We start from the raw sequence: 27456 nt of genomic DNA, 5'->3' as shown, positions 1-27456 counted from the left end.
TCCCCCCCTCAGAGAAGTGGAGAAGTGGAGAAGTGGGCTCGTCCGGCGCGGGTCAAGGGAAGCCGGCTGCCCGACCGCCCGACCTCACGACCTCCCCTTGCCCGGACGGCGGCAGTTATGAAGGAGTCCGAAACCAAGAATGTGTGGAAGGCTCACGTCGTCTGTCAGCTGCAGCGCCGAGACCGAGAACAACACCACAACTTTCGAGAACTCGTCCACGCCTGTAAGAAATTCCTGTTCTAGCTAAATAAAACGGAGTCAAATTTACCAGGACGCGGGGTGGGGGGTTGTCTTGTTTGTAGAAAAACCAAACCAAAAACAGGAAAAAGTAGCTATAGTGTCGGGCCGATAACGACAGTAAAAGTGGCTCGGCCACAGGAAAAGAGAAAAAATGATGAGTTGGCGGCAGTTACACAGCAATTCCGTTGACAGTGGGGTCGTCTAGTCGTGATTAACTCTCAGAATTGAAGGCAAAAGCCAGCGGAGGGCTTTAATGGGACCCTGGCAAAATGGCCCCAGGGCGTCCATGTTGGTAGGGGCAATGCTCTCGCCAAAGTCAATGCGGTGTCATTCTAACCCAAGTCTTAACTACTAGCTGGTTTAGGTTCAGGTTGTTTTCCATGGACGGTGTTAACGCCAGTGAATTCCTACTTTTCTTTTCCGGAAAATGTTCTCCAGTGTTTTATGCCGGGCGTCTGGCTAGCAAATTGTACACGTTATTCTGGCGGCCACGCTATCTGCGCTCCCTCCATGTTTTCCGATTCCAATCTAGCGCATTCCGGCGGATCCGGCGGAACAGGTTGCTGCCGATTATTTCCGCGCCCCGACGGCTTTTTAACAAAAAAAAAAAGACATCATTTGAGTGTTTGCGCGTGGTGCTTCAGACTCGCGGCTGCTGGAGCGAAGCCGCGTGGCCGACGCCATCCTGGCCAACGCGGGACGGCGCTCCGACTCTCCGGCACCGCCCCCCTTGTACGGCGTGCGGCTCCAGAGGAACGCCGCAGAGGTGAAAATGTGGTTGGAATTGAACTAGAAATATTGCATCTTGTTTTGATTTGGGAAAAGAAAAACTTTGTATGGGATTGTATTTTTTCCGTATGTGGTCGCAGCTGGCCTACCAGGCGGTGGAGAAGCAGCGGCACTTGGAAAGCCGCGAGAAGGCCCTGGAGACGCAGCGGCAGCGGCTGGCGCGCGAGGAGCGACGGCGGGCGGAGGCGCGCGACGCCCGCCGCCAACTGCGGCTGGGGGCCGAGCGGCAGGCCTCGGAGAACGGGCGCCTCAAGGGCCTCTACGACGCCCTGATGGAGCGCCGGCGGCTGGCCGAGCGCCTCCTGCGCCAGGAGGAGGTCCGGGGCGGCCACCTGCTGGACGACCTGGTCTCGCTCAAGCGCCACGCCGCCGCGCGCCTCAACCGGCGAAACGACAGGCGTGCCAGGTCCTGCCGACGGGCGCACGTCACGCCGACTTTTCAGGGCTTCTACCATCCGCGTGCAATTTTCTTCTTTTTGTGCCTTCAGGGTTCAAGACGTCCACCTGCTGAAGGACCTGCACACCGCCACTACGTCCCAGGTCAACGTAGAGAGGTCAGTTGCCAAAAAAAAAAATACAACCTCTTTGTGGCATTTGATCTTTAATTTCCAAGGTTCAAGTCTTATTGTCAGAAATATGTCCCCGTGGGTGGTTCAAAACGTGGGGGGCCAAATGACGCCCACCCAAAACGTCCATTTTTAACCACCCAACCACCGCCATGTCCTCCCGGTTTGTGGCTGTTGCAGCTCCGTCAGCTTCCCCCGGCGGACCTGCTCCGATTTGAAGAAAAGAACACGCGAAAAGAGTCCGGGGCGCCTCTCCAGGTATAAGCCCCTCCCCGCTGGGATGTCCGGCGCCGTCGGCAGACGACGAGTCCACGGCGACGTGGATGGGATGGTGGGGGCTTCGGGAGGAAGCCCATTTGGGGACTGAGTGAATAAATGCGCGCTTGTTTCTCAGGTCCGTTTCGGCTCCGGAAAGTTCTCCCAACATTTTGGCTTCCTTTCGAGAATTCTTTGAGTGAGTGGCAAGTCCTTTTTCTTTTCTCTTTTCCATCCATTTCGATCCTCTTCTACTGGCGCCAGCCAAGCCAACTCTCTCGGGATTTGATTATGGCGACAGGAGGAGGCGGGGCCCGTCCTCGCGCGCTTGGGCCGACGAGGAGGAGGAGGGGGAGGAGGAGACGGCGCGTCCTCTAAGGATCCCCACGGCCGCCCGACTTCCCGGCCGGGCCCTTCACGTCCTGGTCAGACCGGGCAACGCCGCCGCCGCTAACCACAAGAGGCGCTGACGACCGCACCCTCCCGTTTTGGACAGGAGGCTCACGAGCAGGGCGTCAACACGGCGGCTTTCTGCTCCAGCTCCGCCCTGCTGGCCAGCGGCGGGACGGACCGGGTGGTGAAAATTTGGGAGGTCCGAGCAGGTACTCTCCGAGACTCCGGACTGCCACGTGGCCACGTCACACCATTGGCCTCATTCCGTGGGCCCATGACTTTGCTCAGGCGCCCTCAGGCACCGGAGCACGCTGGACGGGAGCACGGAGGGCCTGACCTGCGTCCAGTTCGACCCGGCGGTGAGCGACCGACGCCGGCCGGCCGGCCGGCGGGCGGGCGGGCTTTTGCGGGAAGCCCGGTGGTCTGACCTCTGACCTCAGGGTCACTGGATTCTGGCCGGCTCGTACGACAAGTCGGCGTTGCTGTGGCGTTTGGACCGCCCCGTGGCCAAGGTAACGCTTGGACCGTTCCTTCCTTTCCCCACGGACCAAATTGACGGCCTCCGGTCTCCCCGCGGCTCAGCTGACCCTGACGGGCCACGGCCGGAAGGTGACGGCGGCCCGTTTCAGTCGCCACCAGGTCCTGACGGCCAGCGCCGACGGGAGCCTCCGAATGTGGGACCCCCAAAGAGCCGCGTGTAGGTGGCGCTGGGCCGTCGCGGGAAATGGCCGTGGACCTCCGAACTAAGCCCCCCCCCCCCCCCCCATTCCTCAGGTGTCCACCTGGCACAAGTGGCGTCTTGCTGCAGCGACGCGGTTTGCCTGGAGAACGTGGCCATCAGCGGACATTTTGACCACTACATCCGCTTCTGGGACAGCAGGTAGGACGGCGCCCACCTCGGCGGCACGGGGGTGCCGTAGACCAAGGATTTGCCTTCCAGGCTGTCCGGCTGCGTCCACCGCGTGTCCGCCGGGGGCAAAGTCACGTCTCTGGACCTGAGCGCCGACGGACGGCACCTTCTCAGCTGTTGCCGCGACGACGTCCTGCGGCTGCTGGACCTCCGGCGATGGAGCGAGCACAGCGCCGCCTTCAGGTCGGCCAAAAACGCCCGCCCGCCCGCCCCTCTCTCGCTGGGACGTTGACGCGGCGCCGGCTGAGCGTTTGCCCCGCCCTCCCGTCTTCTTTTCTCAGGGCCGAGGGCTTCAAGTGCACCAGCGACAGCGCCAAAGTGGCCGTCAGGTGAGGTCGGGGCGCCGCACCGGGTCCCTTGCCACTTTCTGCCATCCAGCGCCGTGGCCGCCGCGTGCGTCTCCACAGCCCCGACGCTCGCTACGTGGCGGCGGGATCGGCGGACGGCGCCGTCTACGTCTGGAACGTCTCGGCCGGCGCGCTGGAGGCTCGCCTGGGCCACGAGCACAGGTAACGTGGCCGAGCCGCGCTCACGTGGGTCGCACACCCCTTATGTCTTGGGATTTCTAATTTAGTCTGCTTTATTATTATTCTTTTTTTTTTTTTGTCAGCGCCTCCATCAGCGCCGTCTGCTGGTCCACCTCCGGAGAATACGCGGCCAGCGTGGACAAAAGGGGGCGGGCCGTCCTCTGGAGCGACATCTGACGGACGCACGTTTGCACGCTTTTTTTTTTTTAGCAAACTCTGCGGTAACCCTGTCTTTTTTTTTTGTATTTACTTTTTTGGAAGCTTTTAAAAACTTTTAAGATGGCGTGTGCAAAGTTCTAAAAGGGAGGGTCTGTTTTCATGTTTGGTATGACAATGGTTTTTCAAATAAAAGTGGTAAATAATACAACTCGGCTGTGGCGTCCCTTTGGATATTAAAAAAAAAAAGCCTAGTAGTCATCATACCCTCAGCAGCGTATGACGAAATTGTATAGTGCTTCTCCACAAGTTGGTCTTCCCAGGCCAGACAATGACCCCATTTCCAACACCATCCGCTACGTGTCCAAAGAGAAATGGCATTGAATGGCCCAAAATAACAAGTGTCAACATGTGTGTCTTTGTCAAAATGGAGGCATTCCGTCACCCCGTCGGCACGGTACGAGGCGTGGCTTTCCCACGCCTCGTACCGTGCGGACGGGGTGACGTTTTTGAAATTCTCCCCGTGACGCCTGGGCGGACGTTCCTCCCATCACGTGGGCCGAGAGAAGACTTCCTGCCGTCAGTTTCCACGGTGACGGGGTCCCCTCCTCCCCCTCCTCCTCCTCCTCCTCCTCCTCTTCATCCTGACCGAACGAGCGAGCCAGCGAACGAGACATCCAGCCAAACAGCCAGCGATGGCGGACAGAGAAACCAGGTATATGTATTATCTCGACACTCCCCCGCCCCCTTCGCCGAAAAACCCCTTTCCGCTCGGCCGGGGTCGGTTACCGTGGCGACCGCCCAAAAAGACGACAAAGTCAAAGTCCCGAGGCGCGCGCCAGACGGACGTTGGCCACAGCCGACGGACAGGAAATGGAAAAGGGCTGGGTGGGGGGGGGGGGGGGGGGGGTAAATTGTGTGTGTGTGTGTGCGTGCGTGCGTGTGTGTGTTGTGTAAGGCCCCCCCCCCCCCCGTTTCCCCGGATGCTAATCCCGTGGCTTTGCTTTTCAGAGTTTTCAAAAAAGCCAGCCCCAACGGGAAGGTGAGTATTTGTTTTCCCCCGCCGCCGTCGCCGTCCGTCGACTCTCTTTTGGGTCCCATGGCTCCGGTCTCCCCGTCTGCTGTCCGTGGTCGCAGCTGACGGTCTACCTGGGCAAGCGGGACTTTGTGGACCACGTGGACGCCGTGGAGCCCGTGGGTGAGAGCGGGGATGCCGCCCCCGCCCCGGACGCCACGCGGGGCAGCCAGAAGGTCTCCTTTTCCTCCCGCTTCTTTTCTTTTTGTCTTCCCCGGCAGACGGCGTCATCCTGATCCAGCCGGACTACCTGAAGGAGAGAAAAGGTGGGTGGACGGGGCGGGGGGATTCTCTCCCCGCTCTCTGGTGCCTTTTGGCCACTGGCCTTTCTCTCTGGTCTCTGTGCTCTCTGGTGCCTCGGCCCATCTCTCTCTGACTTTGTGGCTCGGTGGGTGGCAGTGTTTGTGACGCTGACCTGCGCCTTCCGCTACGGCCGGGAAGATCTGGACGTGCTGGGCCTGACCTTCCGCAAAGATCTGTTTGTGGCCAACGCGCAGGTCTTCCCCCCGACGGAGCCGGCTCCTTCTCCTCCGCCGCCGCCGCCCCTGACCCGTCTGCAGGAGCGGCTCATCAAGAAACTGGGGGAGCGCGCCTACCCCTTCACCTTCCAGGTACGTGGCCGGAAGCCCGGAGGACCGAACCGGACCGGACCGAGCAAAACGGAACGAGCCTTTCTGCTCCTTTTCAGATCCCGCTCAACCTGCCGTGTTCCGTCACGCTGCAGCCGGGCCCCGAGGACACGGGAAAGGTCGGCCGGCCGGACCCATGTGGGTCGGGGCCAGGACACTTTCTTTTTTACGTTAAGCCCCCCCTCACCCCCCCTCCCCTTCAGGCCTGCGGCGTGGACTTTGAGGTCAAGGCGTTTTGCGGCGACAGCGCCGACGAAAAGATCCACAAGAGGTGAAAGCTCCCCGCCGGGAGCATTAGCGGCCGGAAGAAATGAGCCGTAGGAACGACGGCTCGCATTAGCCGAGGCCGCGCGCATTAGCCGGCGGTCGGTCCGGGAGCTTTCCCCGATCGATATGGCTCCCGGGCCCCGACGGGGGCTCTTTGCAGGAACTCGGTGCGTCTGGTGATCCGGAAGGTTCAGCTGGCCCCGGAGAAAGGCGGTCCCCAGCCCAGCGGCGAGACCACCCGCCACTTCCTCATGTCCGACAAGGCTCTCCACTTGGAGGCCTCGCTGGACAAGCAGGTGACGAGAGGAAGCAAGCAAAGTCTGCGTTGTTCTTGCTCCTCTTATTGTCTTCTTCTTCTTCTTTTTGCCCCTTTTTTTCCCCTTTTTCTTTCTTTCCAGCTTTATTACCACGGCGAAGCCATCAGCGTCAACGTCCACGTCACCAACAACACCAACAAGACGGTGAAGAAGATGAAGGTGTCCGGTAGGAGCGTGCTCTCGGTCCCCGCCCGCTGGTGGCCCCGCCCACTGACCTCCGACTTGGCTCCGCCCCGCCTTACCCCGTCCCGTCCACCATGCGCGCAGTGCGACAGTACGCCGACATCTGCCTATTCAACACGGCGCAGTACAAGTGTCCGGTGGCCAGCCAGGAGTCCGAGTGAGGCGGCACTTGAAATATACCATGGATCCAAATCCATTTTGAAATCTCCCGTGTTCCCCGTGGGGTGTTAAAGTCAGTCCCTTTGGCCCACCCCTTTTTTCCCCCATCTTTGGTCCTCAGCGACGTGGTGGCTTCCAGCTCCACCTTCTGCAAGGTGTTCACCTTGACGCCCTTCCTGTCCAACAACCGGGAGAAGCGAGGCCTGGCGCTGGACGGCAAGTTGAAGCACGAAGACACCAACTTGGCTTCCAGCACGCAGTGAGTGCTTGACGGCACAATTTCCTTCCCTCGTTAAAATGGACGACAGCTCTTTCTGATGAAGATGAAGCTGACCGACCAATGAATTGATGTTTTTTTGTTTTCGTTTTATTTTTTAGGTTGCGCGAGGGCGCCGACAAGGAGATGCTGGGCATCGTGGTGTCCTACAAAGTCAAAGTCAAGCTGCTGGTGTCTCGCGGCGGGTCAGTTCCAATCCGCCTGTCTTTAGCCCCACCCCCTTTTCCTTTCATCTGTCAACGTTAATGGATGGGTGGGTTTTTTTGTGTGTGTGTGTCCCGCAGACTCCTGGGAGACCTGGCCCCCAGGTAAGATAGCATCTTTCCTCTTGTCCAAATCCCAAGTCAATCCCATCCGCCCATACTTGCGTTTTTCTAGGTCATATCATAGTGAAATGTAGACATTTAGCAATTGCTTCTCTTCTGATGGCAAAAGCAACTTTTCTCTATATATCAAATCATCGCATGGTGGAAAATATCTTTTGATTTTTCCCCCAAATCAATGAAAAGATAACGCGAGTTGACTTGTTTTTGCCAGCGACGTGTCTCTGGAGCTTCCCTTCACGCTCATGCACCCCAAACCTCGGGAAGAAGCTATACCCGGACCGCAAGGTGAGAGGGCGTCGTTGGCTCCCGTTAGCCGCCACTAGATGTGAGTCATTTCTTGTGGCGTCCGGCAGCCTCCGGCCAAGACGGCCACGACACCAACCTGATCCACTTTGACGCCAAGTAAGTGTCTTTTTGACGTGTCAAACAACTCAAGTCGCTATCGTCGACCCTTTCCAAAAGGTCTCCGTGGTCACTCTGACTTTAAAATAACCCCGAAAGAGCACCCGGTTAGCCCCGGGTTGAATTTTTGTCATTTTTGTCATTTCCCCGCCCCGTAGCGAGGGCGACGAGGACGACATCATCTTCGAAGACTTTGCCCGCCAGCGTCTGATCGGCGCCAAAGACGAGGAGGACGAAGAGGCGACGGCGGCGGGGGCCACGGCGCTCCACGACAGATAGGGCGGAATGGACGGAAAGGGCGTCACCCGTTTGACTTTGGACGTCTGTCGCCGCGTGCGCCATTGCGTTCCCTTCTGGCGCAGGGCTCCTCGTCCGTCCGTCCGTCAGATGGGCGGGAAGGTGGGAAGGCGGGCCCACGTTGGGGTGGCCTCGGGAGGGACCGAGTCCCGAATCTACTATCGGCGCCGGGCCCTTACTTTAAGTGGCGTGCTATTTTTTTCCTCCGACATTTGTATCCAAATTGGCGAAGAGTGGACGCTCCTCGCTAATATTGCCGTATCCCCTGACGTGCCTATAACCCCACGCGTGTGTACGTGTGTGTCCCTTCCAATAAAGTAGAGGCCACCCACCCCCGAGCAGCCCTTAATTCTTTTTGCCAGATGTCCAATTCATTGACTTCCCGTGCACTTGGGATGGTTTGCTATCCATTTCCAGGTACTTTCCTTTTTTTCTTTTTGGTCGCTTCTTGTACATTTTGGTCATTTTTGGTAGACGTGCTGATATTTTCGGCTCTCTTCCTGTTGATTGAAGGACATTTCCTGGTCACTTATCGTAGCCTTTTTGAATAGACTAATGTATTTATGCCTACGGACAAAAAGAGACACTAATAGTGATGGACTCGTTGGAGGAGGAGGAGCAATGGATAAAAGGTGGCAGAAAAGCAAGCCATCCATCAAACCGCATCCAGCTGGCTTCCATTTGCCCCTCCCTCCCTCCCACCCTCCCTCGTGGAAGCGGGGAGGGAGGAGTCAAATGACGGACCATGCCGTCAGGTTGCCGTGGTTTCAGTCTTCTTCCTCCCCGGGGCGGGCGGGCGACTGGCCGGTGTCGGGAGCGCGCCTCAGCCAATTAACGTCCGCCCTGCCTCTCGCTTGCTTGTTTGCTTGCTTGCTTGCTTGCCCGCCTGCCCGTCTGCCTGCCCGTCTGCCTGTGGCTCGCTCGAGCGTGCCAGCGTGCCAGCGAGACCGGAAGGAAAAGAGGAAAGAAAGGAAGGAAGATAGCACGCAAGGCCGACCGACCGCAGCAAGAGAACGCGTGGCCAAGGACGGGAGCGGATCGGACGGACCCCAGGGGAGACGTGGCAATGACTCTGTCTATCGGTAAGCATTTCTTCTCTTAACCTCTCTTTGACTATACGTCGTGCTTTGTCAGCACAAAGATTTTTAAGGCCAGATGACGAGCGGGCTTCCAGAAACGCGGCGTGACGTCACGCTCCCTCCACCGAGAGATGCCGCTGTTGCTAGGCTACCGCCCGATGACTTCCCTTCCATTTTTGGTTCCCGCCGACGGACGAGCTAACGGGCCGAGGAGCGGAAGGAAGGAAGGAGAGAAGGCGGAGGACGCCTTGGTCGTCGGCCACGTTCGCTCGGCTCCCCGCCCCCATCGCCGGCGTCTCCAAGAAAGGCCGATGGTGGACAAAAGCTAAGGCACGCGTCAACACGGCTCACCCGCAAAGGAAGTGATAGAAGGGCCACGTGGAAATACCTGAAAAAGACAGGCCCAAACGCCAGTCACCTGCCCATCCATAACCACCCTCCCAAATCCCCTGAAAGTGTCACAAAGTCCATGTCAGCAGATGCCACGGAGCGCTAACGTCCGTTGCATTGAGCATTGTCCTTTTTCATTTCTCCGCAAGAGTACTGAGAAGCCGACCACGACGGCGGCGGGATGACGTGCCGGGCCGAGGCCTCCGCCTTGCGCCGCTTCTTCCAGTACGTGGAGGACGGCGGCCTGCGGGCGTACGACCGGCTGGTCATCCAGAACGCCTGGGACATTTCCAGGGAGAGCGACCGCCTCCGCCGACGCGCCAACGCCCGACAAGACAAAGCGCGCAACAGCCGTCGAGGCCGGGACGTCCCCGGGTGGGTCCCGCCCGATCGGCGGCCGCTCCACCCCCCGCCCGGCCCGCCGCGGACTTTGGCTCTTTGTGGCTCCAGGACCCAAACGGAGGAGACGACGGGGGAGACGGAGGAGACGGAGGAGACGGAGGAGGAACAACGGGAGGAGGGGACGGCGTGCGTCAAATCTTTTCCCGGCGGCCTTCCCGGCGGCCTTCCCGGCGGCCTTCCCGGCGGCCTTCCCGGCGGCCTTCCCGGCCGGGCCATGGGCGTCCGCTCTCGCTCCCTCAGCTCGGTGGGCGACGAGGAGCACAAGCGTCCGCCGCCCAAACCCCGGCGGGATCCCGCCACCAAACTCAGCGGCAGCTCCGAGGCGCTTCCCGCTCAAAGTCAGGAGCCCCAGCAAGGTAGACGTCCGTCGCGCTCCGCTCCAGACTGCAAACGGGAGCCGCCTAGGCCCGGGCTAGCCGCTCCTTTCCCATCCCGTCCGGGTCTAGCGGCGGATCTCTGGTCCCCGGTATAGTCAACGGTGCTGGTCCCGGTACTATTTTTTTCTCTCTTTTTTTTTTCTTCCCCACAGGGACGTCCGGCGACGAGTGGAAGAGGACGCCCCCGCCCAAGCCCAAGCGCGACCCCAACACGCAACTGAGCCGGTCACGCGGGACGTGGGCGGCGGGGGACGAGGCGGAGCGTCCGGACTCGGAGGACGGCTCGGACGACGACCCCGAGTCGGTCTACATCGAAATGGCGGCCAAGGCCCCCCCCCCGGAGGAGCAGAACGAGTCGGTGTACGAGGAGATGCAGTTCCCCGAGCGGCGCGTCCCGCAGCCCTTCCCCAACCTGCTGACGCCCCGCCCGCCGCTGCTGGTCTTCCCGCCGGCGCCGCCCCAGCGCTCGCCCAATTCGGACGAGTCCCCGTTGACGCCGGTGGACGTGGCTCAGCTGAGCATGGCGGGGAAGAAGGCGGGCGAGCGGGAGGAGCGCCCGCCCTCGGGCCGCTCCTCGGCGCCGCCCTCGGGCCGCTCCTCGGCGCCCCCCTCGGGCCGCTCCTCGGCGCCCCCCTCGGGCCGCTCCTCGGCGCCCCCCTCGGGCCGCTCGTCGGCGCCGCCCCTGCGTCCGGCCGCCCGCTCGGCCTCGGCGTACCCGCGCAGCCGCTCGGCATGCCCCTCGCCCGTGGCCCGCTCGCCCACGCCCTGCGGCGGCAAGAGGCCGCCCCCTTACGAGGCCTCGGTGGCCGGCCGTCTGGCGGGGGCCGCGTCCCCGGACAAAGAATGCAGGAACCGGCCCCGCGACACTCCAGGTAAGAGAACATTTGAGCGGTGGGCTGGTTCCGGCGCCCGCCCGCCCGCCCGCCCCCCGGTCTCCTCCGTCTGGCCCGGTCACTGAGCGTGGTGCATGCGCTTTGCGCTTTTCTTTTTGTCTGTGAGCAGAAAGCAAATGTTTGCGGCAATTGGGGCGCTCGGCGTCCACGCCGGGGGCGTCGGCCGCCCCGCCAGAGCGACCCGCCTCGGGCCAGGTAACCCCGGCCCCGCCCCGCCTCGGTCGGAGCCTGACCCTTTGGCCCCGAGACGAAAAATCCGATTGACGGTGCCACTTTGCCAAATGATTGTTATTTTTTTTCTCTGGGTAGATGTGTGGCGACGTCACCATGATGGAGACCATGGAGAAGAAACGGGTCTTGTGCCGCGAGATTCAAAGTCGGCGGCGGGCCGAAGACGGGCAATCCGCCACGCCCTGGGGGAGGGCCAAACGCCCGCCGCCCTATCCGGCGGCGCCCGCCCGAGTCGTCTGGGATTCGACCATCTGAGTCAAGTGAGGAAGATAGAGGGAGGGAGGGAGGGAGAGAGAGAGGGAGGGAGAGAGGGAGGGAGGGAGGGAGGCCGGGAGGCCGGGAGGGAGGCTGGGAGGCCGGGGCTTGGGGCTAGGCCGCTAGGGAGTGCCCTCTGCTGGAACTCGGCATATTGGATTCAAGTGTAAAAGAAGCGCCCCTGCTGGGACTCGGGGAAAGCAAAGGGGGAAATGTGCCCGCCTTTGCCATTCAATACACAAGCCACAGGGTGGCGACAAAACATCCAAAGCAGGGCTGTCTCACTCATCTTTGTCGCGTCGCGCGAGTGGTCGCTTCACATTGACGCCATTTGGCGTCCAATCCGTTGCATGTGAGGATTGGACGGTCAAAAATCAGCCTTTAAATGGTATTTTGTGTCAATTTGAACCCATTTCAGGCCGTTTTTTTCATGCCATTTTAGGCCACTCACAGGTCACTTTCTATTGATTTGGGTTTTTACTTTTTACTCAAATAAATAACTGGTCTTAGGTGGCTGGCCATTCAGCCCCGGGACTTCTAGTCCAGATGAATTGGGCATCCATTTCTGTCAAAAAGTTCAAATGCATTGCATTGTGGGTGATGTGGTGGCAGAGCAGTTTCTGTGCTTTTGATTCAAAGATCATATATTTAAAAATGCTAAAATAAACATTGTTTTAGATCCATAAAAATGAATATTCAGGGATTTTAATACAGTTCTTTTAATCCATTTATAAAAACAAACAAATATGTGAAATCAAGTTGACCCCCGAAGCAACCCGAGTCTGACAACCTTGGTGTAACTTATCGACTGATTCATTTTCTTTTATTGTGATAACAATTTTAGTTTTGGTCCATATATAAAGCACACTGGATTATAAAGTGCCCTGTCTATTTGGGAGAAGATTTAATACTTGTAAGTGAGCCTTACAGTTGTGAAATTACGTTAGTCATTTATTTAACAGGGCTGGGGAAACCTTAAAAAAAGAGCAAAAGTTAGTGCTATGGTTTCAATTTCTAAAGAGGAAATCTTTGCGCAATACTAAGTGTCCTGCGAGTGCAATCAGTGGATTGGCATCAGGTGCTCCTCGTTACAGCACAACCCCCGCTCCTTCAACTTTGCCGGTCGTTCGGTGAGTGCTGGATGACTGGAACCAAAAGCTACCCACCCCCACCCTCCTTCCACACCGAAATCAACCCCCGTTGAGTGAACTTTGAAAAGGAAAAGCTGCGATTGCATGCAAGACCGAAAGGCTTCGCAAAACCGCCCCAGCCTGCTGTAAACTGTCAGAGCCAGTTCAAGACTTTTTTGGACCTATTTATAAAAAAAATGAGAGCAAGAAATTGAAGCATCGGACATATGAAGGAAAAGGTCATATCCCAAAAGACTGGGCATTTATTTAACAGGGCTGGGCAAACTGAAAAAAGGAGCAAAAGTGAGCGGTTTGTTTACTTTATTATGATTGACTTTGTTCTCTTAGCTGTATTTTCATGTTCGCCGTTATTCCCTTAAACTAATATATCGTTATTTTTTTTATAGTGCATTTCCTAATGCGTTGCATATTGTCGGCACATTCTCGATATAACAATCATTCCGCAGTGGAATACAAAAGAAGGGAGAAAAAGTCATTGATTGACGTCACCGGAAAAGGCCATAACTTGTACAAATAAACTTCCGCATCGCTCTGTCGTCCTTTCCTGTCTACGGCCTGCGAAAACATGGCTGTGCAGATCTCCAAGAAGAGGAAGGCGAGTGTCATTTTTCGTTATTCTTATTGGGAACATTATTTTTTTTGGTAAATAAGCACACGAGATGATAGTGGCGAGCGTCCCCTTGTCCCCCGTGGGGTGTCTTGGTCTCGACCCTGTCCGCTAAAGCTGGATGGCACGGGATGTTAACAGCCGGCGTAGCGCGGCTCGCTAGCTAACATGGCGTCGTCGGTGCTAGTGGCGACTTAGCCGAAGGACGACCGTCTCATTTTGTTGTACTTTACTTGGCCCGGAAGACAGACAAAAGAAGCCACTCGAAGGCAGCTATTTGTAATGTGAGCACAAGAGTTGTGGTGTACGTTAGCGATACTATTTGGCCGCTTCAGTTTACGTTCAAATAATGCTAGCGACATAGTCATTCGTGACTAGTTCCAAATGCTATGGGTAGACTCATTGCACTCGTGCCGTGCTAAAGACTTTGGACGTTCACTGGTGATACACATGAAAGAGCCACCTGATTGGAGGCCTGTCATTAACAATCCACTCCAACTCGATGCCAAACTTGCCAACTTGTGTCCCCAGTTCGTCTCTGACGGAATTTTCAAGGCCGAGCTGAACGAGTTTCTGACTCGTGAACTGGCCGAGGATGGCTACTCGGGCGTGGAGGTGCGTGTCACCCCGAGCAGGACCGAGATCATCATCCTCGCCACCAGGTGAGCGAAAAGTTCGGAAGGTATAACTTCAGCCAAACAACCCGTTGAAAAAATCATATTTTGGGCGCCAATGTACGTTTGAAAAGTTCATTTTTCATGTGCCACTTGCTTTTGAAACAGCCACTAGGTGGTGCAATATTCCAACTAACAGAGACCGTCGCTCATTTGGCGAATTTCAGTTCAATCCTAGTTCATTCTAGTGTCGTTTTGAGGGCATGCAAGTTCAGATGATCCAAACGGCGGACAAAGTCAGCCTACGATATCGATCGTTATCACGATCGCCCCTCTGTGATGATTCGATGACGAGTCGGACCGGGACCGGCGTCTGCTGTCGGGCGGCCGTCTGGGTTGGCGTTCTGCCTATCCTTTCGGCCTCTGCCCGGCACCGCGGACTTCTTCACCCGCTGACGAGCTGAGGCATTTGTCTGAGAGGGAATCGAATAATGCCGTCGCGAATAGCCGCCTTGAAAAGCCTCGCTACTCCCCCAAAATTCCCGGGGCATAACCACCCGCTTTTAATTTCTCGGCGGGCAAAAAGTGCTTTTCCGCCATGCGAGTGACGTCGTGCTCCGCAGGACGCAAAACGTTTTGGGCGAGAAAGGCCGCCGCATCCGCGAGCTGACAGCCGTGGTCCAGAAGAGGTTCGGCTTCCCCGTGGACACCGTGGAGGTGAGTGGCGGGGCGCGGCACCCCGTCGCCGGAACGTTTGCCCGATGGAGCGCCTTGACGTCTTTTCTTCTCCTTCCAATCAGCTGTACGCCGAGAAGGTGGCGACCCGCGGCCTGTGCGCCATCGCTCAAGCCGAATCTCTGCGCTACAAGCTGCTGGGAGGCTTGGCCGTGCGAAGGTGAGAAATACCCCCGCCCTCTTTTTAAAATTCAAGTCGGCGAGTCGTCGCTCGGTCGTCTGACCGCAAAACGGGCCGGTGGACGAAGGCTTTTCGTCGGCGACCCTCCATGAAGATACGATGACGAGTCGGATGGGAAACGGCGCCGGCGGCGGATCGCGTTTTGCGTTTCTGCCGGCGGCGCCCGCTTCTTTGCTCTGAAGACATTGAGGCATTTGTCTGAGAGGGAGCGCCGGCGGAAAGGGAGGGAGACGTCAACCACGTTTCCCCGATACGGGACCAATAAAGTGATCCGATGAGCAGCTGGGGCGTCGGCTGGCTCTTGAAACGGTTGTCTTTTCTTTCCCCAGGGCGTGCTACGGCGTTCTGCGCTTCATCATGGAGAGCGGCGCCAAGGGCTGCGAGGTGGTGGTGTCGGGCAAGCTGAGGGGCCAGAGGGCCAAGTCCATGAAGTTCGTGGACGGCCTGATGATCCACAGCGGCGACCCGGTCAACTACTACGTGGACACGGCCGTGCGCCACGTCCTGCTGCGCCAGGGTGTCCTGGGCATCAAGGTGAAGATCATGCTCCCCTGGGACCCCAGCGGCAAGATCGGTCCCAAGAAGCCCCTGCCCGACCACGTCAGCATCGTGGAGCCCAAAGACGAGCCCCTGCCCACCACGCCCGTCTCGGAGCAGAAGGGCGCCAAGCCCGATGCGCCCCAGGGCACCACCCCCGTGCCCACCGTCTAGACCCACACCCCCTTTTCCACAAAAAAAATAAAAGCTACCAAAGCGACCCGACCGCCTTGTTTTTCCACCGACGTTGCTCGCGAACGGAAACTGAATTTTATCCGCTGGTCTTTGGATACATTTCCCAATCCGTGCTCACAATTTTGACTGCACTTGGATATTTAAAAAAATAAATGAACTTGCAAGAATAGATCTCTTCTGTGCACTCGGGGTATGAGAATGGGTGTTGTCACTGGTTGGCCGTATTTGGGGGGGGGGGACTGCCTGCTCCCCAACTCATCAGCTTTCGTCGACATCACCCGCGTAAGTCATATTGCTCGGCAATCCTGCTTCCCCGCGTTTAAGTGGCCGATATAAAGTCACGTGACATTACATCCTACGCAAGATGGCCGCTCTGAGACGCCCAGCCTCCCTTAAAAGCGCCATCTAGGCACGTCCGGGTTTGGCCCCGCCTCTTCTCTTCGACTCACCTGCCTCATCAACCGCGACGACGAGGAAACATGAGCCAAGTCGACCTCAAAGTTGGGGAGGATCATTGGGAAAGCGCGTCTCCAGTAAGACTACCGATTGGAACTCTTGTCATTTAATTCCTTGGCGATTCCCCCTGTCAAACTTTATCCCATTCTTGCGTTTGACACGCTAACGATGTGATTCTATCGTTGTCGTTGCACCTCAATGCGAACCGTGCGTCTTGAAACTTGCTGTCAATGTATGTAGTATGGGCCGATGTCCATTGATTCTCGTGACCCCATTTTGCTTGTTCCCTGAGGATAAACTTGAGTTACGGAATGATCATTTGGTGTGGTGCAAGTCAGTAGAAAGCTTGCGTGCGTGAAAATGCGCAGGGATTTTGGGGGTGCCTAAAAATAACCATTTGGCCACTAGAGGGCAGTCTTAGGCGGTAGTAGAGGGCCCCAGGTTTTCATTGACACGCCACAAAAGGTGAAATGTGGAATGTATGAATGCAACAATCCGCACAAAAACCTGACGTTTTGACCGTTTCCCCCACCTGCAGCACCCGGGCGTGCTCGACTTGAACGTGGGGGGCCAAATATTCTGCACCAGCGTGGGGACGCTGACCAAGTACCCGGAGTCCAAGCTGGCCGAGTGGTTCGCCGGACCCCCCGCGCTTCCCAGGGATGGGCAAGGGCGTTACTTCCTGGACCGCGACGGGCGGCACTTTGGGGCCATCCTGGAGTTCCTCAGGTCCGGACGCCTGCCCGTCGGCGACGTCCGGCAGGTACCTCTAGGGATAAAACAAAAAAAATGAAATGAAAGAAAATATGCCCTCCAAAAAAAGGAAAAAAAATACGCCCCTCCTCCCCAATCCGACCACTTATTACACGTCAACGTGCGGTCTTAGGTTCACAAGGAAGCCGCCTTCTACAACGTCCAGGCGCTGGTCAAGCGTTTGGAGGAAAGTCCCGAGATGTTTGGCGAGCTGGTGGGCAGGCAGCAGTTCCTGGCCAGGGTTCCCCACTACAAGGAGAACATCGAGGTCCGTATTCTGCTTGGACTTAGCAAGAACACACGGCTTTGTACAGTTGCGTGGTCTCAGCCAGGTTTGGCGTCTGGGTTCCAGGTTCTCATCCGCATGGGTCGCGCCGAGGCGGTGGCTTCCCGCCACTCTACGGTGGTGATCTGCGTCCTGAGGACCGACGAGGACCTGGCCAACTATGACGCCGCCGCCGGCGGCCTGCGGGCCAACAAGGAGTCGGTGGTGAGGTTCGGACCGTGGAACGTCGAGCCCGGCGCCGCCGACTTGCTGGACTGCGTTCAGAGGGACATTTGCAGTCGGGGCTACGTGGTCCGCATCCAACCTCGCGTGGAGAAGAACTTCCTGGCTCGAAGCTACGGCTTTTTCCACACGCTGACTTTCACCTGGTGGTGACGGCTCGGGAGCCGCTCGATTAAAAAGTATTAAAAGGCATTAAAAGGTCTTTCTCAAATACGTGTATTTTTGGGCATTAATGGCAGAAATGTGATTGGTTCAATGCTTCATTATGAAATCACACATCTGGAAGCAGTGCAACCAGGGGGAAGCTAACAGACAATTTGGAATTATGGATCATCGGTATTGTATCGGTGGACAAAATATCAAATCGAACATAAATCAGGGATTGAGATATTTCTTAGGCCAGCAGAGAAAAGGCCCTGACGGCACACCACTGCACTTGCAATACTTTGAGCAGCGTCGGCATCGTGTGCTATTGTGCGCATGCGCAAACACGCAACACCAAAGTTTTGGGTGGGAGAGTTAGCAATAGCATTAGCGCGGCGAGCGAGCGAGCAAGCAAACAGGGGAGTGTAATGGCGGCGTCGGTGTTGTTGGGCTCTGCGGACAACACCGGACTAGGCTTGGCGGCGGGAAGCGGCGTTGCTGGCGGCCCCGGCGGCCCCGGCGGCGGCGGTTCCGGCGTGGGAAGCGTCCTCGTCGCCGGTAACAACGGACTGGCCTCGGCGGCGGCGGGCCCGGTGCCGTGGAACCGCTCGCTGGAGCGGGCTTTGGACGAAGCCTCGGCCACCGGCTGCCTCAACCTCAGCGGCAGGAAACTCAAGGAATTCCCCCGCGGCGCCGCCAACCACGACCTGACCGACACTACCCGGGCCGGTGAGTTTTCCCCCCTCTCGGAACGTCGCGCTCGTCGCCTCGCTTGCGCCCGTCTTGCTTTCCCAATCTGCCGCCGCGCCGCGGAGGAGCCTAACGACTGACAACAACTTGTTGCTTTGGCCGCCGCAAATAAGTGCGGCCGGCCGGCCGGACAGCTTTTTTTTTTGTACTCCCATTCCCCAAGTCACAAAGCGGCCATTTACCGCTGCCTTGTTCGCGAAACCGAGCTTAAAACAACTTTATGAGCCGTACGCGCATTTGGTCAACTTTTGCTTGTGCTAACGTGTTAGCCTTCGCATCGTCATGCTCATTTCAGCGACTTCTTACTCGCGTGCTACAAACTCGTAGGGCATTCTCAACTATTGCCAACCTGGCTATCCCTTGTTGCACGGTCCCCAAACACATCATAAAAGCTATTAGAAAAAGTTAATTTCTTCAAAAATAACCACACTTCCTCTAGCTTTGGCGTCGCTTCCTTTTATGGGGGGGCGGGGGGGGGGGGGGGGGGTCTGTTTGAGGTGATTTTCTTTTCATGTTTGCCAATGCAATGGCAGGTAATGAGGATATTTTGGATGGTTTGTTAACGTGGGGGTACTCCCAGGTCACTTCCCGTTGATCTGGTGTCACTTGTTGGGGCATTTCGGGCTTACTTCCTCTACATTTTGGAGAGTTTCCTGATGGTTTTAGGGCATTTGTGAGTTGCTCACTGTTGGTATTTTGCGACTTGTGGGGCTCATTCCCCGCTGAAAAAAACCACAACAACAACAATATACTCTCAGGCGTAGTCACAAGATTTCCATCTTCCGGTCGATCGGAACGTCACGCGATGGATGGATGGATGGAGACGAAGGTCGCTAATTGACTAGAATGCCAATGTTGTGTCCCGGCGGCGTCAGATTTGTCTCGGAACCGCCTGTCGGATCTTCCGCCCGAGGTGTGCCTCCTGGTCTCTCTGGAGAGTTTGAACGTCTACCAGAATTGTTTGCGCTCTTTGCCCGATCACATGATCAACCTGCAGGCCCTCACCTACCTGAACCTCAGGTAAGGGCCACGCACGCACCCACACGCTTTGAGCCGGACTCTTTTCCACCCCGTCCTTCTCTTGGTGTCACACCGAGTGTTATTTCAAGCGGCGCACCCGGCCTTTACGTCCGTTTGTCTGGCACGGCAGTCGCAACCAGCTTTCGGCGCTGCCGGTGGTGCTGTGCAGTCTCCCCCTGAAGGTTCTCATCGCGGGCAACAACAAGCTGGTGGCGCTGCCGCAGGAAGTGGGACAGCTGCGACACCTGACGGAGCTGGTGGGTGTCGGGCGATCTGGCGCGACGCGGACTCCCTAAAGTGAGCGCCGCTTGCTTCTTTCCCCCGCCGCCGCCCGCCGTAGGACGTCAGCTGCAACGAGATCAGGTCGCTGCCTTCTCAAGTGGGCCGGCTGGAGGCGCTGAGAGACCTGAACATCAGGAGGAACCACCTGGTCAGCCTCCCTCCAGGTGCGCGCACATGAGCACTGCTCATTTCTAATTCTTTCTGCGAGTGCTCCCACATCAAGACGGAGTGCTCCGTTAATGTCCCAAAAATGAACGTGATGGTGACCCACAATCGGGCCGTCAATGTCCGATGGGAAACGCTGTGCGATTGACTTTTTCCCCAATTGGCGGGAGGGAGGGAGCACTTTGAAAGCCATGGGAAAATTCCGACCATGACTTTTGTTCTTCCGCTCGCCTACTTTGAATCAGAGCTGGCCGAGTTGCCCCTGGTGCGTCTGGACTTTTCGTGCAACAAGGTGACGTCCATCCCGCTGTGCTACACGCGCCTGTCGCAGCTGCACACCATGGTCCTGGACAACAACCCTCTACACACGCCGCCCGCTCAGGTATTCAGAATCCCGTCCGGCCGGCGGGCCGGCTTGAGCCCGTCGGAGCGGCGGGTGCGGTCAATAGACGCCTGGTGGCGTCGTCGCCGATGAGACGGAAAGCGCCGTCCGGTCCACCACGTCTTTGTGTGCCGCAGATTTGCATCAAGGGCAAAGTTCACATCTTCAAGTACCTCAACACGGAGGCCAGCAAGACCACTTCCGACCTCCCGGAATTGGACAGGCCACCTCTGAACTTTGCATCCTGGTCTGAAATCCTCCGGCGACGGACGGGCTCATTGGGCCAAAGACCATTAGGCCACTTGACTCTGTGTTTGCGCACTAGCAGCAGCGCCGACGAGCTGTACCCCGGGCGGCCCTACGGAGCGCTGGATTCCGGCTTCAACAGCGTGGACAGCGGGGACAAACGCTGGTCGGTGAACGAGGTGAGACGCCCTTTCCCGGTCACCCCCCGGGGCCCAACGCGACTTCCCGGGCTTAGCATTAGAGAAGGGAAGAACTCGGCGGTACGGCCGGCTAGATTTCTCACTCCGTTTCTGCTCTCTTTTTGCACCTCGTCCGCTTTGAAAGGAGTTGTCGGACGTTGCCGCTCGAGCCACCGACATCCAGTGGAGGCGCGGCGGGACGGGAGCGCCGCCGTTGGCCAACGGGACACGTGAGCGCGGCCACCCCACCACCCCCAGCGCGCCTCGGGCGGCGGCGCTCCGTGACCCTCTTTTTGACGGCGCGCGCAGACCAGCCGGAGCAGATGGACTTCATCGACGGCGAGGACGAGGAGGGCGCGGGGGGGAGCGCCTCCACCACCACCACGGCGGCGGTGGCGGCGGCGGCGGCGGAGGGGAGGAGCCCCGTGGCGGGAGGGGGCGAGCGAGCCAGCCTCAGCTCGCAGTTCATGGCCTACATCGAAAGACGCATCGGTAACACGGTACGCCTACCTTTTCATACTTTGTCTTTGCTGTTCACCCACATTCAGCCGCGGTGGGAAAACAGTCGGACTTGGAAAGGATATCCATTTCAAATGATGCACCTTTCGGCCATTTTCTTGCACCCAAAAGTTCACGCTTGTTTTTTTTTCTCCCCCAACTCAGGGTTCTCCAGGCAAAAGCAATTCACCTAGAACCGACGACTGCAGACAACCCAGAGCCGGCAGGTAAGTGCACGCCACACGTGCCGGACTGGGCTGGAGCCGGCGGGGGAATTGTTTCCCTTTTCTGTCAGGAGCGTGGCGGCGGACGCCGCCGCGGCCCCCCACGGCAGCCAGCTTCAGGTAAGGACGTGGGCCGACGCGCCCGGGCGAGCCGGCGTCCGCCTGACGCCGGGCACGTGTGACTTAGAGAGGCGGCGGCGTGGAGCGGATGAGGCGAGAGGCGCAGATGGCTGCCCTCAGGTACGACGAGGAGAGGCACAAGCCCCGCCCCCCACAGAGGGACCTCAAGGTACTTGGCCGGAATGAATTCTGAACCACTGTCATGCTATGAAAGACGGGCATCTTATGGCTGGGTGTGGCTTATCTCTCTCTCTCTCTTGTTTTCCTCCAGAGCCCGGACAGCGAGGTAGACTCGCCGTCCCGCTTCCGTCCGTCCGTCCGTCCGGCTTCCGCCCCTCTCACGTTGCGGTCTGCTCTCTTCCTCTTGCGCGCCTAGACCACGTATCCCTCTCGACGCTCCACCCACACCGACGACTCGGCCCTCTTGGTGGTAAGGCCGCCTCCGCCCCGACCGAGCCGGAAGCGCCGCGGCTCCCGGCCGTGGCTAACGTGAACTCGCCGGGTCACGTCAGGGAGAAGAACGAGGCGGACCGTCGCCCAGCGGTAAGACGAGTGTGCGGCTCGCTCGCGGCGACCTCGCCGCTGACCCCGCCCGCGGCCATCCCATAGACGGCGGCGTTCCCTCCCGCGGTGGCGGCGGCCTGCGTCCGGAGAGCTTCCTGTACCGCCTGGGCCAACGAGAAGAGAAGAAAAGGGGTGAGGCGAGCAGCGTATGACCGGCCCGTGATGCTTTCTTAAAAACAGAAGTCGAGTCGCGAATGAGGTTATCCACCTTTATGCCACCTTAAAGCTAACTGTAAATGTTGTCGTTCAGGGGACGGGCAAACTTTGCCTCAGCAGCAGCAACAGCAAGGGGCGGAAGCCACGTCGTCCGCCTCGGGACACGACGGCGTGCTGGTGGAGCGGCTCAGGAAGGTGAGCGGCCCAGATGTTTTTGGGGGCGGGGCGGGGCGGCGCGGTCGGCCGTCAACCGTTTGCCCGAGCGCCCGGCGGCTTTGTGGCGGCAGAACATCGAGAGCCGCCTGAAGGTGTCGCTGCCGGCCGACCTCGGGGCGGCGCTGACGGACGGCGTGGTCTTGTGTCACCTGGCCAATCACGTGCGGCCACGATCGGTACCCAGCATACACGTGCCTTCCCCCGCCGTGGTGAGTGGCATCCGGCTCCCGTTAGCTCCCGTTAGCTCCCGTTAGCTCCAACGTCGGTCCCATCTATCCTCAGCCCAAACTGACCATGGCTAAATGTCGGAGGAACGTGGAGAACTTCCTGGAGGCGTGTCGGAGGATGGGCGTGGCTCAGGTAAAGCGCGGGCGGCCCCGCGGCTCTCCTCCGACCGACTCTTTGCCGCTAACGCCTTTCTCTTGTCTTTCTTTCATCTTCTGCTTGCGTTTTCCGACCTTTTCCCCTCACGCGCTCGTTTGCTGGGAAAGCTCTCGCTCTCCTAAAAATGACCACGTGGGAGGCAGGCCACGCTCAGTCAAATGAATAAAGTCAGAGTTAATTGAGGGAAAATGATCTAGTCCCTTCTTTGGACGCCTCGGCCCATGCCTTGGAAACGTGAGCGAGCCTCCACGTGGTCAATCCTCTTCACCCCCGTTTGTCCTTTTTGCGTGGCTTCATTTCCCTTGTGTTGACCCATCGTTGCGTTGTTTATGTTTTTTGTTTTTGTTTTGTTTGTCGTGGCCGTCCTCCCTTTTGCGTGTGTGTCCAGAGCGACTTGTGCCTGCCGCTCCACATCCTGGAGGAGCAAGGGCTCTCGCAGGTGGCCGCCACCGTCGGCGCGCTGCTGGACTTGGCCCCGCCCCGACACGCCGTCGCCAGCGGCGCCCCGTGAAGGGCTCGGTACCCGCGTCGACCTCGATTTGGCGTCCGGGCCGACGGTGACCCCGCCCCCCGTCCGTCGGGAGCGGTCGGCGTGGATTCTAAGCCTCGGCCCCCACGCCGGTGTTTTGCCGACGATACCTATCCATGCGCCATGAAATTTACAGGAGGAAAAAAAAGTATTTGGACTTTTGTGATTGGGCGGAAAGAGCACTAGCGGCGGGTGCTAAGCTAAAGATGCGGATTTGTTATCTTTTTTTTTAATGATGTTGTTTTACGTCACATTTTTGTGTCTTGTTGTTGCACTTTTTTTTTTTTGGCTTTCATTTCATCTTGTTGACTTTGGAAGAGGAACTAAAGGCTTTTTGTAAGTCTCTTCAAGGGCCACATGTGTATTGTTTTTGTCAATGGCGCCGCCACAGTTTACGCCGGCAAATACCATCTAGGATTTTTTGGAAAAGGCTTCGGTTCCCTTTTACATGATGTGACCCGTTGCCTCCCGTTGCATGGCCGGATGGTCGCTGCCTACTCGTGTACAAAAGTATTGTGTAAATACAAAATGTGTAGTAGTGTGTGTGTATATATAGATCGAGAGAGCGTTCTCCTCGCTTGAGTGTTTTGGTTCCCGTAGCGAGGGTCGGTCGGACCTGGACGAAAATTCCTCTTTTTTTTTTTCCTTTTGCCTTCCAAGTTTGTCTAAAAGTGTTTGACACGTTTTCACTTCTTTGACATTTGCTGTAAAAACAAAAACATGAAAACCAAGCTGTCTGTCTCAAATAAATAATATGTAATATATATATATATAAATGACTGAAAGATGATTCTTGTCTTGGATTTTGGTCTGGGCGTCTCTACCAATTGATGAGTCAAAACAAATCATCTCCCTCCATAGGTAGAACGGTTAATATTAATTGTTGAGAGTTTAGGATTATTGTATTTGAACTGAACAAGGGCTCCATATACAATCAAATATCAAAAATACAGCAGTCCGATTTATAATCCACTATAGCCAGCTTTTTAAAAGTGCCTTTTCAAACACTACACCTAAATATGAATGCAGTTTGTGTACATGTTTAGGATTTACGTTGAATTCTTTAGTGATTCAAAAATGTAGGTCGATCAGTTGTGTGATGATTCGAATTCAAATCGGGAACAATATTAATTTCCCCTGACAAAAATAAAATCATAGTCCATATAGAAAAAGTAGTTATAATTGCTTTAAACCAGTGTTCTGAACTGTTCATGGTTGAATCGATACATTTGAAACACGACATCACACTATGCGTAATTTGATCAGGCGGGCCGCGGCCGCCTGCCTTTCCAACATGTTCCCAGCATGCTTTTCGCCAGGTCTTTTTGCCATATTCGCAACAGTAGTTCAGGTAAGATGGCTAAAGCGACATCGTAAATGTTGAAAAGTCTTCCAAAATGTCGGCTCTTTTCGGACAATATCCGTTTGAGTTGAGTCGCGGCGACATTTCCCCATCCTGTGCGTACTCGCGTCTTTGAGAACCTTTTGATGGCTGAGATAGATGTCGGATTCCGGTCGCTAATGCTAGCTTGGGCTAGCTCGGGCTAACTCCCCTCGTCCGTCGGCGTCACCGATTCAAAAGCAAGTAGTCGGCTGTGACTCTCGCCTTCCCAGCCCGGGCGCGCCCCGCAATTTAGCTGAGTTTATTCATCAGTAAATACCACCAAGTCATTCCAATAGGGCACTTTTGTAGCTGGCGAGGAGCTCGGAGCTGTCACCGCACATACACAGTACGGCGGCACGCTCATCCATTCGTCCAGTTTGTTTAGTAAGCGTCAACTTGAAAACTATGCGAGTGGTGTATGAACGGGTTAGGGTTAGGTGTTCTATTTTACGATTCACAATGAAATCAATGAACTGACGTCTCACTGACCGTTTCCTTTTCTCGGCTCTGTGTGCAGGAAAGCTGTCTTGAAAAGTGAAGATGCCTGGAAGGTGAGTTCTTGCTTGATTGTTTCTGAAGTAAACGTTTTACTTTACATATTTTGGAGTGAATGAATTGCCCAGCGGTTCCATTTGCGCCCAGGAGCTTTCCCTTGGATGCCACAATTACCATCACATCTCACTGTTGTGATTACTCTTGATTTGCCAAATACAAAGAGTGAACTTGATGACGGAGGGAAAGCTCCTGCCCGCTCTAGCTGGAGTTAAACTGTCTGTAAAAGAGTTGTTGATACTATTGTATTTTTTTTTTTAATGATTAGACTGTGGAGCAAGGCCATCTTTACGGGCTACAAGCGTGGCCTGCGCAACCAGCGCGAGCACACGGCCCTGCTCAAGCTGGAAGGGTGCTACAGCCGCGGCGAGGTGGACTTCTACCTGGGCAAGCGATGCGCTTACGTCTACAAGGCCAAGAAGTGCGTGCGGTGGCGTCTTGCTGACGGGAAGCACGCTGGCCGGCGGCTCCTCATCGTTTGCTTGCTTTTCCTCCAGGAACACGGTGACGCCGGGCGGCAAGCCCAACAAGACGCGCGTGATCTGGGGCAAAGTGACGCGCGCCCACGGCAACAGCGGCATGGTCCGGGCCAAGTTCACCAGCAACCTGCCCCCCAAAGCCATCGGACATCGCATCCGAGTGGTACGCGTCTTAGCGTTTTCTTTCACCGTCGAGGAGCCGTGCGGGCCCGTCCAAAGTGGCAAAAAGCTACACTGTTAGTTTGAAGAAAATGCCTTGTCAATCTTTGCCCGTGGCCCTAAAAGACTGGATTGTTTGCCTCCATAATTGCTTTGCTATCCAGTTGAATGTTGTGTTCCTGACCCTGCTTTCTATTTTCTGTGCGCAGATGCTGTACCCTTCTCGAGTGTGAGACACGCCCCCGGCAGTTTGTCCTTGTTTGTAAATAAACAATAAAGAGATGGCCGCACGCCTCTGCACAATCTTGGCTTTTTTTTCCCCCCACGGGCCCCGGACGGAAAGCATTCATCTTTACCAATACGTCTACTACACATATAAATGATTAAAGTACAGAAAGCGTCGTCGGCGTGCGGCCCCCTCGCGCCTCTTCCGCGGAGGCCCCGGAGGCACTTTTCCGCCTTCCCGGCCGGCCGGCCGACCCGACACGCGAGTGGCCGGCCCCGAAAGGAAGGCGGGCTCTCTCTCCGCCGTGGCCCCGGGCAACCGGCCGGCCGGATCTTCCGCTCCAGTAAAGTTGTTTACGTTGGCCGACCCCCACGTCACGTGACCTCGCCAACGGCCGACGAGGGCGGTCCGAGACATCCCCCTCGCGGAGGACGCCGGGCTTTCGGTGACTCTGCCATCGTAGCCGGGCTCGGACGGCGTCTCCCCGCCCTTTTGGGACCTTTCTGGAGATGAGCGGAGGCAAAGGTCCGATCCCCGGCGAGGCCACGTCCGCCAGCGCGTCTTCGGGTGAGTAACGCCGCTGGTCTCGGCGACGCCGGTCCGTTGACGTACGGGTGGCTATCTGACCCGTCAGACGGCAGCGACGATTGGTCGTCGCCGGCCGAGTCTCGGCGCCGGACGCCCCTGAGCGTCTTCGCCTTGCCCGAGGGTGGGTAAGGGCCGGCCGCCGAGTCGAGCGCCCCCGTCTCTCTCCCTCTCGCCCGCAGGCGAACCGGTGCGGCCCATCGACCCCGCCTCCTGGGTGTGGCACACGGCCGGCGTGGCGGGGAAGCTCCTCCCTCCTTACGGTAAGTTTTGAAAGCCGGGCCCTTTTTTGTCCCAAAAATGGCTGAAACGCCTTCGGGGGTTACGCGGTCGCGCAGGTGAGGACGAGCGCCCCGGCGTGGACGGCGACATGGCCACGGTGGCGGCGGCCATGCTGCGAGGCCATTCGGGCCTGGCCCTCCGGCGGCGGACCTGGCTGAAGGTGGTCATCCCCGACGCCTTCACGGGTGGCGAGGCGGTGCGCTGGCTCCGACGCAACGTGGCGGGCGCCGGCAAGCGGGCGGAGGCCCGCCGCTACGCCGCCCGCCTGCTGGAGCGCGGCTTCATCCGCCACGCCCTGGACTCCCGCGCGCACAAGGGATTCTCGCCAAAGCGATACTACGTGTCGGGAGGTGAGGCGTCCACCTTTCAGCCGGGGGCGTCCGCCCTCACCGTCCGGTCCGCTCTCTAGTAGGCCTCGACGTGGCGGCGGTGGCGGCAGCCGACGGGCGTGAGGCGGGGGGGAGCAACGGCTGAGTTCCGGAGCGTGCCTGGGCCTCGACTGCCACCCGAAATTTGGAGTCCCATCCTTTGTTTCCCCGGCCAGAGAGGCTCTCCTCCCCTATCTCCCCGTCTCCCTCCTATGGGAGTCCCAAAGTGTGAAATCAACTGCTACAGATCCTCTTTTTAGTTCCCAAAGTTGTTGAATTTTGTTCAAGTGAACTTTTGTTGGAGAAAACGTTATTTTCCCTTCCTAAAAGTGTCAGCAATTTGGATTTAGAATGGTGTCTGGATTCATGTTGAAATAGAAAACAACCAAAAGTCATGTTGAAATAGAAAATACAATGAGGATTTCCAAAC

The 27456-nt window shown here is 57.4% G+C and overlaps 8 protein-coding genes across 14 annotated transcripts; all 8 read left to right on the top strand.

The window, feature by feature from the left end:
* The first annotated feature begins 25 nt into the window (after positions 1-25).
* Positions 26-4045, top strand: atg16l2 (ATG16 autophagy related 16-like 2 (S. cerevisiae)). The gene is made up of 16 exons (XM_077722977.1): positions 26-223; positions 885-1006; positions 1110-1435; positions 1518-1583; positions 1776-1853; positions 1990-2049; positions 2152-2275; positions 2347-2452; positions 2532-2602; positions 2684-2755; positions 2826-2940; positions 3018-3123; positions 3184-3336; positions 3435-3482; positions 3561-3662; positions 3764-4045. Exons 1-16 carry the CDS (start codon positions 118-120, stop codon positions 3855-3857), a joined length of 1749 nt encoding a protein of 582 aa, XP_077579103.1. The 5' UTR covers positions 26-117; the 3' UTR covers positions 3858-4045.
* Positions 4046-4411: 366 nt separating this feature from the next.
* LOC144200418 (beta-arrestin-1-like) lies at positions 4412-8099 on the top strand. The gene is made up of 16 exons (XM_077722565.1): positions 4412-4551; positions 4848-4878; positions 4974-5034; positions 5133-5177; positions 5311-5522; positions 5600-5659; positions 5744-5811; positions 5968-6103; positions 6206-6290; positions 6392-6464; positions 6588-6725; positions 6845-6928; positions 7028-7051; positions 7281-7354; positions 7423-7471; positions 7630-8099. Exons 1-16 carry the CDS (start codon positions 4532-4534, stop codon positions 7748-7750), a joined length of 1281 nt encoding a protein of 426 aa, XP_077578691.1. The 5' UTR covers positions 4412-4531; the 3' UTR covers positions 7751-8099.
* A 596-nt stretch (positions 8100-8695) lies between these two features.
* LOC144200417 (neuronal tyrosine-phosphorylated phosphoinositide-3-kinase adapter 2-like) lies at positions 8696-11413 on the top strand. Of its 3 annotated transcripts, none has more exons than XM_077722564.1 (6): positions 8697-8850; positions 9387-9612; positions 9688-9995; positions 10169-10888; positions 11019-11104; positions 11219-11413. In XM_077722564.1, the coding sequence occupies exons 2-6, from the start codon at positions 9419-9421 to the stop codon at positions 11393-11395; spliced, it is 1485 nt and encodes a 494-aa protein (XP_077578690.1). In that variant the 5' UTR covers positions 8697-8850; positions 9387-9418; the 3' UTR covers positions 11396-11413. The 3 variants fall into 3 exon arrangements, with proteins under 3 accessions (XP_077578688.1, XP_077578690.1, XP_077578689.1); XM_077722563.1 differs by having other exon boundaries at positions 9387-9995; positions 10169-10637; positions 10686-10888; XM_077722562.1 differs by having other exon boundaries at positions 8696-8850; positions 9389-9995.
* Positions 11414-12973: 1560 nt separating this feature from the next.
* On the top strand, positions 12974-15440 carry rps3 (ribosomal protein S3). The gene is made up of 5 exons (XM_077723097.1): positions 12974-13141; positions 13685-13815; positions 14391-14484; positions 14568-14662; positions 15013-15440. Exons 1-5 carry the CDS (start codon positions 13112-13114, stop codon positions 15392-15394), a joined length of 732 nt encoding a protein of 243 aa, XP_077579223.1. The 5' UTR covers positions 12974-13111; the 3' UTR covers positions 15395-15440.
* Positions 15441-15781: 341 nt separating this feature from the next.
* kctd14 (potassium channel tetramerization domain containing 14) lies at positions 15782-17333 on the top strand. Its single transcript, XM_077722575.1, has 4 exons — positions 15782-15948; positions 16410-16634; positions 16758-16892; positions 16977-17333. The coding sequence occupies exons 1-4, from the start codon at positions 15895-15897 to the stop codon at positions 17283-17285; spliced, it is 723 nt and encodes a 240-aa protein (XP_077578701.1). The 5' UTR covers positions 15782-15894; the 3' UTR covers positions 17286-17333.
* Positions 17334-17587: 254 nt separating this feature from the next.
* On the top strand, positions 17588-23781 carry lrch3 (leucine-rich repeats and calponin homology (CH) domain containing 3). 3 transcript variants are annotated; one of them, XR_013327110.1, is made up of 21 exons: positions 17588-18005; positions 18902-19046; positions 19177-19303; positions 19387-19492; positions 19739-19875; positions 20013-20122; positions 20201-20300; positions 20446-20530; positions 20610-20800; positions 20964-21025; positions 21094-21142; positions 21210-21311; positions 21414-21428; positions 21519-21572; positions 21655-21685; positions 21752-21838; positions 21957-22057; positions 22150-22287; positions 22361-22438; positions 22570-22696; positions 22851-23781. XR_013327110.1 is itself a non-coding variant. In XM_077722573.1 (20 exons), the coding sequence occupies exons 1-20, from the start codon at positions 17705-17707 to the stop codon at positions 22971-22973; spliced, it is 2142 nt and encodes a 713-aa protein (XP_077578699.1). In that variant the 5' UTR covers positions 17588-17704; the 3' UTR covers positions 22974-23781. The 3 variants fall into 3 exon arrangements, 2 of the variants coding, with proteins under 2 accessions (XP_077578699.1, XP_077578700.1); XM_077722573.1 differs by lacking the exon at positions 22570-22696; XM_077722574.1 differs by lacking the exon at positions 22570-22696 and having other exon boundaries at positions 17589-18005; positions 20204-20300.
* A 457-nt stretch (positions 23782-24238) lies between these two features.
* rpl35a (ribosomal protein L35a) lies at positions 24239-25868 on the top strand. 2 transcript variants are annotated; one of them, XM_077722579.1, is made up of 5 exons: positions 24239-24342; positions 24893-24926; positions 25196-25348; positions 25425-25569; positions 25775-25868. In XM_077722579.1, exons 2-5 carry the CDS (start codon positions 24916-24918, stop codon positions 25796-25798), a joined length of 333 nt encoding a protein of 110 aa, XP_077578705.1. In that variant the 5' UTR covers positions 24239-24342; positions 24893-24915; the 3' UTR covers positions 25799-25868. The 2 variants fall into 2 exon arrangements, with proteins under 2 accessions (XP_077578705.1, XP_077578706.1); XM_077722580.1 differs by lacking the exon at positions 24239-24342 and adding an exon at positions 24642-24759.
* On the top strand, positions 25868-27206 carry LOC144200427 (putative segment polarity protein dishevelled homolog DVL1P1). 2 transcript variants are annotated; one of them, XM_077722578.1, is made up of 5 exons: positions 25868-26358; positions 26426-26500; positions 26559-26639; positions 26715-27008; positions 27071-27206. In XM_077722578.1, exons 1-5 carry the CDS (start codon positions 26301-26303, stop codon positions 27130-27132), a joined length of 570 nt encoding a protein of 189 aa, XP_077578704.1. In that variant the 5' UTR covers positions 25868-26300; the 3' UTR covers positions 27133-27206. The 2 variants fall into 2 exon arrangements, with proteins under 2 accessions (XP_077578704.1, XP_077578703.1); XM_077722577.1 differs by having other exon boundaries at positions 25945-26358; positions 27068-27206.
* Positions 27207-27456: the final 250 nt, after the last annotated feature.

Source organism: Stigmatopora nigra, chromosome 8 (genome assembly GCF_051989575.1).
Source record: "Stigmatopora nigra isolate UIUO_SnigA chromosome 8, RoL_Snig_1.1, whole genome shotgun sequence".
NCBI classification, from domain to species: Eukaryota; Metazoa; Chordata; class Actinopteri; order Syngnathiformes; family Syngnathidae; genus Stigmatopora; species Stigmatopora nigra.
Note: the sequence above shows the minus strand (reverse complement) of the source record. Positions and strands in the feature narration are given on the sequence as shown.